This window comes from Sphaeramia orbicularis, chromosome 18 (assembly GCF_902148855.1).
Source record: "Sphaeramia orbicularis chromosome 18, fSphaOr1.1, whole genome shotgun sequence".
NCBI lineage: Eukaryota > Metazoa > Chordata > Actinopteri > Kurtiformes > Apogonidae > Sphaeramia > Sphaeramia orbicularis.
The window spans coordinates 37,376,991-37,390,047 of record NC_043974.1 but is presented as its reverse complement, the minus strand read 5'-3'; the positions used below and the strand labels follow the sequence as shown (position 1 = coordinate 37,390,047).

General features: G+C 37.4%; 1 protein-coding gene across 1 annotated transcript; it reads left to right on the top strand.

The window, feature by feature from the left end:
* Nucleotides 1-1,076: 1,076 nt before the first annotated feature.
* LOC115438442 (L-amino-acid oxidase-like) lies at nucleotides 1,077-12,780 on the top strand. Its single transcript, XM_030162080.1, has 8 exons — nucleotides 1,077-1,173; nucleotides 2,033-2,071; nucleotides 4,945-5,153; nucleotides 8,762-8,874; nucleotides 9,076-9,277; nucleotides 10,572-10,640; nucleotides 10,784-10,920; nucleotides 11,583-12,780. The coding sequence occupies exons 2-8, from the start codon at nucleotides 2,041-2,043 to the stop codon at nucleotides 12,382-12,384; spliced, it is 1,563 nt and encodes a 520-aa protein (XP_030017940.1). The 5' UTR covers nucleotides 1,077-1,173; nucleotides 2,033-2,040; the 3' UTR covers nucleotides 12,385-12,780.
* The last annotated feature ends 277 nt before the right edge of the window (nucleotides 12,781-13,057 follow it).

The following is a 13,057-nucleotide window of genomic DNA, read 5'->3' as shown; positions in this document are numbered from 1 at the left end:
TGAACAATTTCTACAATATTACATCTCTTATTAACACAACTACAGATCACAGTGGATCCATAAATGCACCAAACATTTAGTAACAGGCAGAATATTGTTCAAATTGCACATTTCAGGTTGTTCATCTTTGTTTATATTTATGTATTTATTTGCATTTTATTGTGAAAAATAGTTTTGTAAATGTAAATATTTTCACAGTGTAATGTTATTTTTTTCACTGACATTTTTCACAAATAAAATTTGTAGTTGTCATTATTTATGGGTTATTGTGTTATTTTTACTATATATCACATTGGTCTGTAGATGGAACCTGTACCAAAATGATTTGGTCAACCTGGAATGTCCAGGTTCATTTTTGCACTTTCATCCCACGGGCCGGAATGGAACCTTTGGCGGGCCAGATTTGGCCCCCGGGCCACATGTTTGACACATGTGCTGTAGAGCATGGTATCCCCTCCGCCTTCCCCCAGACTAGGGATGGCCAGATCCAGCATGAGCATCTACTACCGTTTCCTTGCTGCCACACCATAAATTTCGTACAAAAAATCATCACCATTGCATTAGACTTATTATACATATGTATGATATATAATAGGCCAGGACAAATGGACACTTTCATTGTAGTTTTCGCCTGTGGCATCTTTATACGTTGTGGTCTGACTGAGCCTTAACTTATTTTTCCCCTTGAGACCATAACACTGGTAACAACACATTTGTAAAATTTTACGTATGCTCAAGATGAAAATTCTTGGAACAATGCTAAAGCTAAATACTGTGTGAGTACATGTGTATTATGGGTAAAATGTATAAACCAAATTTCCTTACAGGGATTATTATGTGGGTTACACTTTAAAAGCTATGTTTATAACCTATGGACAAAAATACTGGGACACATCATGGCTACAGCTGTAAGATGTCCTGTTCATAAAAATAAGGTGTTGATGTAAACCACGGTTACATGCTCAGTAACTTTCGTTGGAATGCTGAAATGTCAACAATTAAAATGTTTTTGTTTTATTAACATGTCACAGCAAGGTCACAGTCATTTCCTCATTCACTTGAAGTTCTGAGGAAAAATGAACGAATGACTGGGTCGGTCAGAGTACATAAGAAGCTCAGATTTCTCTTCAGATCATTGCGGCTGTGGGTTGTGATATTTAATCTTCACTAAAGGTAAGAATCTCACATTTTGTACATTCATTTTTAAAAAAATTTTAAGATTATTTCTTGCATGTTAGTTTGTTTATTTTAGAAACTTCATTGCATTCCCCCCAAATTAAAGCATTTATTTATTCATATTATAAAAGGGGTGCAAATTAGTTAGATATTAACCCTCAAAGACCCAAACAGCCACTGGCAATCAACACCATTTACTGATCTAAAATGTTTAACACATGTTGATCCACTAATTCCATCAATCCATGTAAATGATTGGTGTAAAACACAGTTTGTCATCTTTTCATGGTCATCAGATATGACTGATTTGAACGTTCAGAGGCTCCGTAGTTACCATGGAAAGACCAGTATCATCTACAACATTGATTCACCAGTAAAAACCCATGGAGTTGGATCAATGACAGTGGACTCAGACACTTGTGTTTACATTCAGTTATTGATGTCTTTGCTGACAAAGTAAATTTGTGTTCAGTTTTCTCTGTTTTTATGTAATAACCTTTGAATTTACTCTGAGTTTGTATGAACATCTTCATTATCTGTGAATTAAATATAGGGAAATGCATGATTTTCACAGAACACGCAAAATACAGAGGATAATATAATAAATGAAATTATTATTATTATTATAGATTACTTTGAACTGCCACAAAAGTAGCGCCGGTTCTTTATGGGTTAAATGTGTAAATGTATTATGTTCTTGAACAGTAGTCATATATCTATTATATTAACATAACTATTCAAAAGCAGAACTGAGTTGTAGGTTTTTATTGTTGCACAGTGACAGTGTATCCACAAACCGAGCAGGAATCAAACATTAAGTCATCCTTTTCTTTCTGTTCCTCTTTCTCCTCTGAAGAATATAAGATGGATCCACATATGACGAAGCAAACATTACGTAAGTATTTTAATCTTCGACACAGAAATATTAATCTTAACCCATAAAGACCCAAACATCCATCACCAGCAAAACCATCTACTGATCTGAACAGTTTAATACCTGTTGATCCATTAATCCTATCAATACATGTGAATAATTGGTGTAAAATACAGTTTGTCGTCTTTTCATGGTCATCAGATATGACCCATTTGGACGTTCAGGGGCTCCATAGTGAACATGGAAACACCTTCATCTTCTACAACATTGATTCACCAGTAAAACCCATGGAGTTGGATCAATGACAGTGGATGGAGACACTTGTTTTTATGTTCAGTTAATCGTAGATTTTACCGAAAAAGTCATTTTTTCTTCAGTTTTCTCTGTTTCTGATATAATAAATATCTTTGTTTCGAGGACTATACAGCCCTCCGCCTTAGCCCTTCCCCTCATTGTTAACAAAAATGGATAAAATGGTCAAATTTATGTAAGACATGAACATCAAGCCAGTGGAGAATAAACTGATGTACCAGAACCCATCAATGTGTATCAGAATGACGGCTTTTGTTCTTGTGTTTGTTTCCTGGTGGAGAAACAACAGTAATCACCGTCATGTCTGGGTTAAAGTCCCCTGGTTTCCATTTAAAAAAATATATAATATAGACAAAAGTATTTGGAAAAGTTGACTTCAGAATGATGACAAATGTTTTAATATAGTTTTAAATTGTGATAATTGTTTAAATTATTATCTTTGCTTCCAAAATGCCTCAGAGATGGTTTTTACGTAATTTCTCTCAACAGTGATTTTTTTTTTGTAAACAATAATTTTCTACCACAACTAATCATCTTTCTTCTTTTATATAGGTTTGCTACCATCAGACGTAGTGTTACAATAACTAAATGACAGCTGTGGGTAAAAGCCAAGCAAAGTTGAAACATAATTTCTAAAAAATAAATGTCAAGCAAAAATTAAAATAAACAAGTGGTTCCAGGTACAACAAACCCCACCGCTCGCACATTTTGCAGCTTATTTTAGCATCGATCCAGCTGATGTCATCATGTCTATACATGTGCTGATGTCAGCATATCAATTGCCTCCATATATGTGCCAAGTTTGAAGTAAATTAAAACAAAATTGATGTTTTTATAGATGTGAAATTTCATTGATTATAAGTAAATTTGAGAATTTTTTTTTTTCAATTCATAAAAATATTATAGTCAGTCAGAACCCCATCTCATAGCCATGCTCTGCGTCCGGCGCCCAGCCAGGGTGCAGCAGGGAGTGCCTTGTTTCCACAGCGGTTCCCACAGTGTTCAAGTGGGCGGGAGGACCAGACACCAGCCACACTGTCAATCCAAAGCAAGCTACCAATAGAAATCCACCCCTTCTGCTCGTATAGATCCCACCCATCACATTTAGTTGAACTTGCAAGCAAAAGTTTTTGGTTTGCAAAAATTCTGACACGCAAAAGTTTTCTACTCACAGATGATTTTGACCCTGACGTAAGTACCACTTGAACTTGCAAGCAAAACTTTTTGATTTGTAAAACATTTGGAGGTGCAAAACCTTTGGACTTGCAAACAAAACCTTTTACATGACAGAACATTTTGGCCTGCAAACAGAATTTTCAGATTTGAAACAAGAAAATGAGAAAACAATCGATTTTGTTAAGCTTAAAAATTTTGAAACCTTCAGTTTTGTTTTCAAATCTGGATTTTTTTGTTTCAAAATTATATTTTTTGTTTTCCTTTTTTAGCTTACCAGCCGACAGGCTGTAAGCTATTGTTGTCCGGCGGTGGCATCTGTCGTCCATTGTCCGTTACAAAAATTTCAATCGTCTTCTTCTCCGAAACTACAATTCTGATTGACTTCAAACTTGGTATACAGCTTCTTTATGATGATGTCGACAGAAGTTAGTGAAATTATTTGGATCTGGATCTGATTCTGGATTTGATGCGACTTTGAAAAATTTCCCCATTTTAAGAGATAGGAAGTGGATTGATGCAATAACTCAGTAAATATAAATGATATCCAGTGTAAATTTCTACAGTCCAGCCCTGATAGGGAGATGACCAAAACATAATGGCCACATGCTGATCAGGATCTTCTTCTGGATCCGGGAACTTATGGAAAATTTAACATGGGCTCTTATGGGGAAAAAAATTTCAATCGTCTTCTTCTCCGAAACTCCAGTTCTGATTGACTTCAAACTTGGTATACAGCTTCTGTATGATGATGTCAACACAAGGTATTGAAATGATTTCAATCCGGATCTGATTCTGGTTTTGGTGCGACTTTGAAAAATGTTCCCATTATAAGAGATAGGAAGTGGATTGATCCAATAAATCAGTAAGTATCAATGATATCAAGTTGGAATTTGAATTTTTTACAGATCTGATTGGAATATGACCAAAACATGGACTATTTCTGTAATATAATAAATACACATAACTGGGTGATAATAAATGGCATCTGGATACATTTCCCAGAGCTTTTCATTTGGCTGGTAAGTTACAGGGCCATTGGTCCTATTTTTCCCTTTGCTTGCATAATAAAGACACATAATTATCGTTATAGTGTTCACCCTGGACATGTCACCAATCCATCACAGGGCAGATCAGATGTATACAGACCAATAACCATTCACTCACACCTAGGGGTGGTTTAGATCAACATATTAATCTATTTAGCACATGTGTTTGGATGTGGATGGAAGCTGGAGAATCCAGAGAACCTATGCAGATATGGAGAGAACATGCCAACACTACACACCCATCTCAGAGTCCTATTATGTGTAATGTAAAATAAACTGTGATTTATTTCTGAATCATCAGCCCTATCAGTAGTTTCCTGTTGAAGTACTGTTTTCTCTTCTCCCTGGTCATGTTTCCAGTTGCCGTCCTCCTGCTTCTGCCCAGTGTTTCAGCTATCGGCCTGAAAGATACTCTGTACGACTGCCTAGAGGACGACGACTACGATCACCTGCTGGACACGGCACAGAACGGCCTCCCACGCATAAACTCAACTCATCGTGTCATTATTGTTGGGGCTGGTATGGCCGGACTGACGGCTGCCAAACTGCTGCGGGATGCAGGACACCAGGTACAAGCAGATCAGCCAAAGGATTAGATTAGATTAGATTAGATACAACTTTATTGATCCTTTGGGCAGAGCCCTCAAGAAATTGAGGAAAAGCAGCACAAATACCGAATATACACACAAGAAATACCACAAGAAAAAAGCAATACAATAACTATAGAAAAACAGTAGTGAAAAATTGGAATTGCACATTGGAAAGTACTAGCAGAAGCAAGTGACAAAGTATTAAATAATAATAATAATAATCAGCAGCAGTGAGAGAACTAAATTACCAACAGTAAGAAAACAAACACTGGAATAAACAAACCACATTGCACCACAGAATTGCACAGTCCCTCTAAGCAGAGATAGAACAGAAGTCCAACGTTCTCCTTCTCATGATGTCCTCCTATAGAATATTAACAGTAGCAGTAGTGTTGTAGAACTCAAGAAGGAGAAGTATTGATCTCCCCTCAGTCTCAGCCAGTCCAGTTTCATATCAAAATGTGAAATAGCTATGTTTCTCCACACTACAAAACATATCAGTTTCACAATTAGGGCCTGAAAATTGTAAAATGTTCACGTTTTTTTATCCTATTCTTTCCCATTGGCCTGCGTCTGAGTCACATGACTTTCAAGATTCCAGCAGCGATGAATGGAAATGAAGTTTCGGGGATATTGTGGTTTTACCCCAAACGCCACCAGATATCCTATCTAGGACAGATTTGGTTGGATTTCTTCTCCCTTGAAAACTAACATAGAGGACCCCTAGTGGAAAAACCCTATTGATTTCAGCTTCTCTATCAGTATTATAAGTCAAATGGGGGCGCTTTAGTTGAAAATCAGTTTTTTGGACATAAATCAAGCAATAATAGGCCAGTTGAGATAGAATTTGGTTCATATTGATCGTCTTACAAATGTCTGTGTTGTGGCTACCATCCAGAGTTCATATAGTGTCATTTTCATTCACTAGGTGGAGTGTTGTGGGGAAAAAAAGAGTTCTCTGACCATTATTCTGCCACTATCAGGTCAATGTAGCTCAAATTGAGTTCATATCAATAGTCTAACAATTGTCTTTCTTCATGCCACTACCTTTAGTTTACATGATGTCATATTTTGACACCAGGTGGTGTGTTTTTTTCAAATGGTTAGGGGAGCTTCTGTTGAAAAATTCATATATATTTTTTGACATTATTAAGGAAATAGAAGGCCAATCAAGTTCAAACTTGGTTCATATTGATCATCCAACAAATATCTAATATATTTTCTGACATTATTCAGCAAATAATTTTCTGACATTATTCAGACTGGATATCCTTCAATAATTATCCCCCTTTAGCACCAACATAAGTGACCCCTATAGGGGGAAGAACCCTATTGATTTCGGGTGTTCCATGAATATTATCATTTGTCCAAACAGGGGCGCTTCTGTTGAAAAAAAAAATATTTTTTTTGGACATTATTAATAGATATGTAGGCCAATCAAGCTCAAATTTGGTTCATATCAATAATGCAAAATTAAGTTGGTATCTTTTGGACATTGTGTCATTTATTTGCTTTATCATTTAGCAAAAGATTGGGTGGATTTTGGGGATATACCCTTGCTGTCAGCCCCCAAGTGTAAGCCTCATTCTAGGTTTGGATTCATTATATCCGGCATTATAGCATTATTATATCCCCAAAAGTAAATTTCAGGGATATAATAATGAGTCTGCACTGGCTTTGGGTTTTTTTTGGGTTTTTTTCTTTTGTTTAATATGAAATGTTGCGGTAATGCCCTGAAAAATGCCCATGTATCTAAAAGGGATCTTAGAACCATAACCAAAGGTCTGATCATCAGTTTGTGGCTTGAATTTTTGTATATTTGTGTCACTCTCTCTGCTGGTGTAAAACTGCCACAGCTGAATGTTTGAATGATAAATTGGCAACAAATTCAACCAAATTGACAACAATTTTAAAAAACTGCGATCCATTCTCTGATGTGCACATAAACTGATGCATTCATGACACAAGTACAAACAAATTCAGGTGTAAGTTGTTGAGTTGAGTTGGTTTAGGCATTGTCAGTTAATTATGATTTTGTAGACTCTCTTTATTTCACTTTCATCAGTATATTGTTTGACTGCACTTTTTGAATCAGTCAGTGCAGTCAGGGTCAGTGCACTGTCACTGGGGTTGATAAGGTCAAGATTCAATAATGTTTATTGTCATTATGTGCACATAATGAAATTCTTTTTTACAGGTAATTTTCGACTAGATAAAAATATAAAAACACTAAAGAATATGTACATCTGTAGATGTTAATAACACAGTAACAACCGATAATGTAATAACGGTTGATAACGTAATAAATTTTCCATTTTTAAAATGTAACAGGCCAATAACGTAATAAAAGTTCTGAACCAATAACGTAACTGGAAAAGCACTCGGAGAGCGCAGACCTCTGACAAGGCAGATCACCACCAAAATCCCCACCAAAATTTCATCACTTGTTCCTTGTGCCAGAATCAAGATTTCCTAGAAATTTCATGAAAATCCATCCATAACTTTTTGAGTTATCTTGCTAACAGACAAACAAACAAACAAACAGACAGACAGACAAACCCAGATGAAAACATAACCTCCGCCGTTTCACTTGGCGGAGGTAATAAATGGCCAGTAACGTAATAAAAGTCCTGAACCAATAACATAATAATTTTTGGCATAATAACTTATTACGTTATTGGCTGGTTATTACGAAATGTTACTTTATTAAGAAACTGCGGCATTGTGCCATTGCTGGGTGATTCTGGTCTTGGTCTTGATAGACTGTGGTCTTTGTCATGACTTGGTCTCAATTTGCTTTTAACTCCAACACTATCTGAGCAATACAGGATTACATTGGTTTTGCTTTGTGTTAGTTTCAACTTTTTGTTTTTCAGTTGCAGTTCAGTTTTAAGCAGGGTTTGTAGTCATTTATTTTTTCAGGTCAAACCAAAGTACTGATCACCGCTCTTAACAAATCTAAGTATCACCCATAAATAAACAGGAATTCACTTAGGATTACCACATTTGGTGTCAGGTCCAAGTGCACGAAAAAACATCTTGAATTTATGCTTTAAACTTATCAGAAACACACCAGTTTGGATGGAATATGTTCATATTTGGTCTGTTTATGACTCACCTGCTTCAGCCGAGACCTCATCAAAAGTTATCAAAATAATGAGTTAACATTGGTCTTGTGACAGTTTTTTTTTTTTTTTTTTTTTTTGGTAAATGTCTCAGTACTTCCCTAAAAAATGCCCATGTATCACAAACCCATCTTCGAACCATAACCAAAGGCCTGATCATCATTGTTTGGAGCTTGAATTTTTACATATTTGTGTCACTCCTGCCCTCTGCTGGTCTAAAACTAGCACAGCTGAATGTTTGGATAAAAAACTGTCAACATATTCAACCAAAACAGATCAAAAAGATTTAACAAAACTGAGATCCATCTGAAACTGATGCATTCATGACACATGTACAAACGAATTCAGGTGTAATTTGTTGAGTTGAGTTGGTTTAGGCATTGTTAGTTAATTATGTTTTTTGTAAACTCTTTTTTATTTCACTTTCATCAGTATATTGTTTGACTGCACTGTTTGAATCAGGTAACGTTGGTAGAGGCCAGCGCTCGTGTTGGAGGACGGGTGGAGACCTACAGGAATGAAAAAGAGGGCTGGTACGCTGAACTGGGAGCCATGAGGATCCCAAGCTCTCACCTGTGAGTTCAAATATACAGTTCTGTGTAAAAGTCCTGGTCCACACATATGCATTTGTCAACCTCTATTAGAGCCAATCTGGATATATGTGAAGTATGAACAGCAGGAAAAACGACAGTTCTACTACAACACAACATTAATATTTATTGAATGTTGTGACATGTTGCCAGTCATCCGTGTTTAACCAGCTCATTCCTTCACAGCATTTTGCGGTGGTATGCTGCAAATCTGGGGGTAAAGCTGAATCCGTTCATCATGGATGACAACAACACCTTTTACTTTATTCGTGGGCGGCGGGAGAGGACATATGCGGTCAAAGCAAACCCTGACATTCTACAGTACAATCTGCCAGAAGATGAAAGGGGGATGTCGGCGAACAAGCTGCTGCAGAAAGCTCTACAGAAGGTTTGTGGGGAGAGCAAGCTACCAGCTACCATCAGATGAAGGTTTGGTACATCCTGGGTGTGTCAACAGTTCATCACAGGGCGATGTATACAGGCCAACCACCATTCACTCTCATATTCATACCCATGGGTGATTTAGATTGACCAGTTAACTTATTAAGGTGCATGTGTTTGGGTAGTGGAAAGAAGTTGGAGAACCCGGAAAGACCCCATGTAGACATAGGAAAACACATCAGGAGTATAAAATAAAACCTGAGTAGAAGAATAAAGAAAACCTGAGAAAGAGAAACCCAGCTTCAGCAATTCTTATCCTGCAAACCACAAGAAAATGTAATTAAATAAAAAAAAACAAAAAAAAAACTGACGTACTATTTTGCTAAAAAGATGATCAACATCAATGATATGTTAATGTGAGTTTGTCATCTATTTGTTGTTTTCTAGTTAATTTTACGGAATTATTTCCAGTTTCTGTACTTTGCTCCTAATGTTTAAAAGTAAAAATTGAGATGGAAAGCAATTAGGTGTTTTTGTTTAAATGATTTACAAGAAACTGCAATAACTTTGATGTTGAGTATAACTGATTGACATATACATTGCCTTGCCAAAAAAGTCATACACACAATTTCCTTGAACCACCTTTAGCTTTGATTACAGGACATATTCATGTCGCATTGTTTCAATAAACTCATGCAATATCAGCATTTATTTCCTTCCAGAGTTGCATTAATTTGCTAAGATCTTGTATTGATGACGTAGTCAGACCACTGTGTAAAGTCTCCATCACATCTTAAAGATTCTGAATGTGGTTTAGGTCTGGACTCTGTGGTTAAGGTCTGGACTTTGTATTTCCAGTCTTGACTCTGCGGTTCAGGGTCTGGACTGATTGGGTATTGTCATCTTGGAATATGTCAGTGTCATCAGCAAAGAAGGGGTACTCTGATCTTGAGACCAGATCATAAACCTAGCCCACAGGCTTGTACTGTAGGAACTAGGCATGATGTGTAAATACTTCCCTGATGTGCCCACCACTCCGGAAAAGGTTCAGTCTTGCGTCGTCAGACCACATGACCTTATTCAACTGGAACTCAGTCCAACCTTTATGCTCTGTATCAAACTGATGATTGTTTAAGAAATGAAAAACTACATATTCATCACTGCAGTAATTATCCAATGGAAGGTTTAGTTAAACCCATATGGGGACTTTTTTTTTGGCTGGACAGTATGTATTGACCAAACATCAAACTAATCAATCCAAGTTATGAATAACACCTTATGTACATGAATTTTTTCTGTAGGTTAAAGACTATGTGAAGAAGCATGGTTGCAAAGCTGCGCTGGAGAAATACGACCGCTATTCAGTGAAGGTAAAGAAGTTTAACCTACACTCTGACTCATTGAAACCTTCTAATGGTAGCATTTTAGGGGTTTCCTCATTATTTAGGAAGTAGAAAATCAGTTGAAGCGCTGCATTGTCTGTAGAATCACTGTTTTGTTTGGTTCTTTGTAGGAGTATCTACAGGAAGAAGGTGGTGTAAGCCCACAGGGGATTGACATGATCGGAGACCTGCTAAATGAAGATAGTCTCATGTTCCTCGCTCTGACCGAAATGATCTATCTCCAGAGTGACATCAATGACAAGACAATGTGAGATTACTTAATTTTTTCAGTCCAGTTCAGACCAAAGATTCAGAACCCAATAAAACTGTTTAAACAGTTGTAGGGAAAAGTTGTAGTGGTGCTAACTGGCCAGTATCAGCTCCATACATGACCGGTAATAGTGGTGCTAGCAAAACAGCTTGTCAAATCAATCACAGGTTTAAGAATGCCATATAATATGATCCAGGTTTTTCCTGTATCTCTGAGTTTTAACTCACCTTAAGCCAAGAAGCACAATGTTATCATCATTCTCTGTTAAAATGAGGTTTTACCAAAAGTTAGCTTTGTCTGAGGTCATTAAAGGTGGCAACAACCACTCTAAACAACATAGGCAGAAAACTTGATGATCTGCTTTTCATGTGTTCATTGATTCATCATGTAGACAGTAACTCACTACCAATGTCTCCATTCATATTTTAAGATTAAGCTTCAAAAAGCCTTCAAAATCTGGCAGGCAGAATGTGACACAGAGTCTAAATTAGCAGGTTTTCAGACCATTACAGACCAGCATGTGCTAGTGCAAGTAACTGCAAGTTTGAACTCATCCTTTGATGAATCTTTGGTCTGAACAGAGCTGTACACACTGTGGTACTAAAGCCCTTTTTATGCAGAATCTGTGGCTTGTTGACATGGTTGTGTTGTGTTTGAAGGTATGATGAAGTTACCGGTGGCACGGATCTTCTCGCCCATGCTTTTCATATTGCTCTTCATGATGTCAAAATCCTCCTGAACTCCAAAGTCAAACGCATCAGGCAACCCAGTCAGGGAGTGGTAGTATCATATCAGACAGGATCCCAGTCTTCTCTAACGGACCTGTACGCTGATGCTGTCCTGGTAACAACCACAGCCAAAGCAGCCCTCTTCCTGGACTTTGATCCTCCTCTTTCCATCAACAAGACGGAGGCCCTGAGGTCAGTGCACTACGGAAGCTCCACTAAAATCATCCTCACCTTTAGCAAAAAATTCTGGGAAAACGACGACATCCAAGGAGGAAAGAGCATCACCGATGGGCCTTCTCGTTTCATCTACTATCCCAGCCACAGTTTCCCAAACAATAAGAACATCGGTGTCCTCCTGGCCTCGTACACCTGGGGTGACGACTCCCACCTCTTCACTGGAGTAAGTGATGAAGACCTGAAGGAGATGGCCCTCAGAGATTTGGCAAAAATACACGGTGAACATGTGAAATCTCTGTGTACAGGAGTGGTGGTGAAGAGGTGGAGTGCAGATCCTTACAGCTTGGGTGCTTTTGCGCTCTTTGGACCCTACCACCATTTGGAGTATGCCAAGGAACTGTTCAGGCATGAAGGCAGGGTGCACTTTGCAGGAGAACATACAGCCTTCCCTCATGCTTGGATCGAGACATCTATGAAATCTGCGATCAGGGCTGCGACAAACATCAGCAACGAAGCGCTGAAACAGTCTACATTTGTAGTCAGAGATGAGCTGTAGGGTGTGGAAAAAGTTCAAGTAACTGTGTTGGGTATATGTTTATAAAATACTTGTGGGATAGACAGCTTGTATGGGGCTCCGTGGTTAAATACTCAGAAAAACTTAACACACTCTAAACCAGGAGTGTCAAACATGTGGCCCGTGGGCCAAAACTAGCCCGCCAAAGGTTCCAATCCGGCCTGTGGAATGAATTTGCGAAGTGCAAAAATTACACTGACGATATTAACAATCTTTGGTGTTGTTTTAGTTCATGTTACACATTCAGACCAATGTGATCTAGTAAAATAATAGCATGATTACCTAAAATAATGAGAACTACAATTTTTCTTCTTGGTTCAAATGTAAAAAAAATAACATTACACTGAAAATATTTACATTTACAAACAATCCTTTAACCTTCTAAGACCCAGTTATGGGTTTTCTGTCCACATTTGTGGACAAGAGTTTCACAACTTTATACAAAAAATAGAAAAGAAAACTGTTCACCACAAGGACATTCCATAATTTAAAAAAAAAATCTGAAAAAACTGTTGCATCATGATGTTTCCAATATAGGCACTTATTTAATAAAAAATAAAAAAGCTTGTACTTTGTTGACATTTCCTGGGTCTTAGGAGGTTAAGAATAAAATGTGAATAACCTGAGCAATTATGAATAACCTGAAATGTCTTCA

Bases quoted from the DNA above. Each gene is read 5' to 3' on its own strand.
- LOC115438442 (XM_030162080.1), top strand. From the start codon at position 2,041: ATGGATCCACATATGACGAAGCAAACATTAC. The intron at 8,875-9,075 runs GTGAGTTCAAAT...ATTCCTTCACAG, and splicing joins AGGATCCCAAGCTCTCACCT to CATTTTGCGGTGGTATGCTG. The intron at 9,278-10,571 runs GTTTGTGGGGAG...TTTTTTCTGTAG, and splicing joins TGCAGAAAGCTCTACAGAAG to GTTAAAGACTATGTGAAGAA.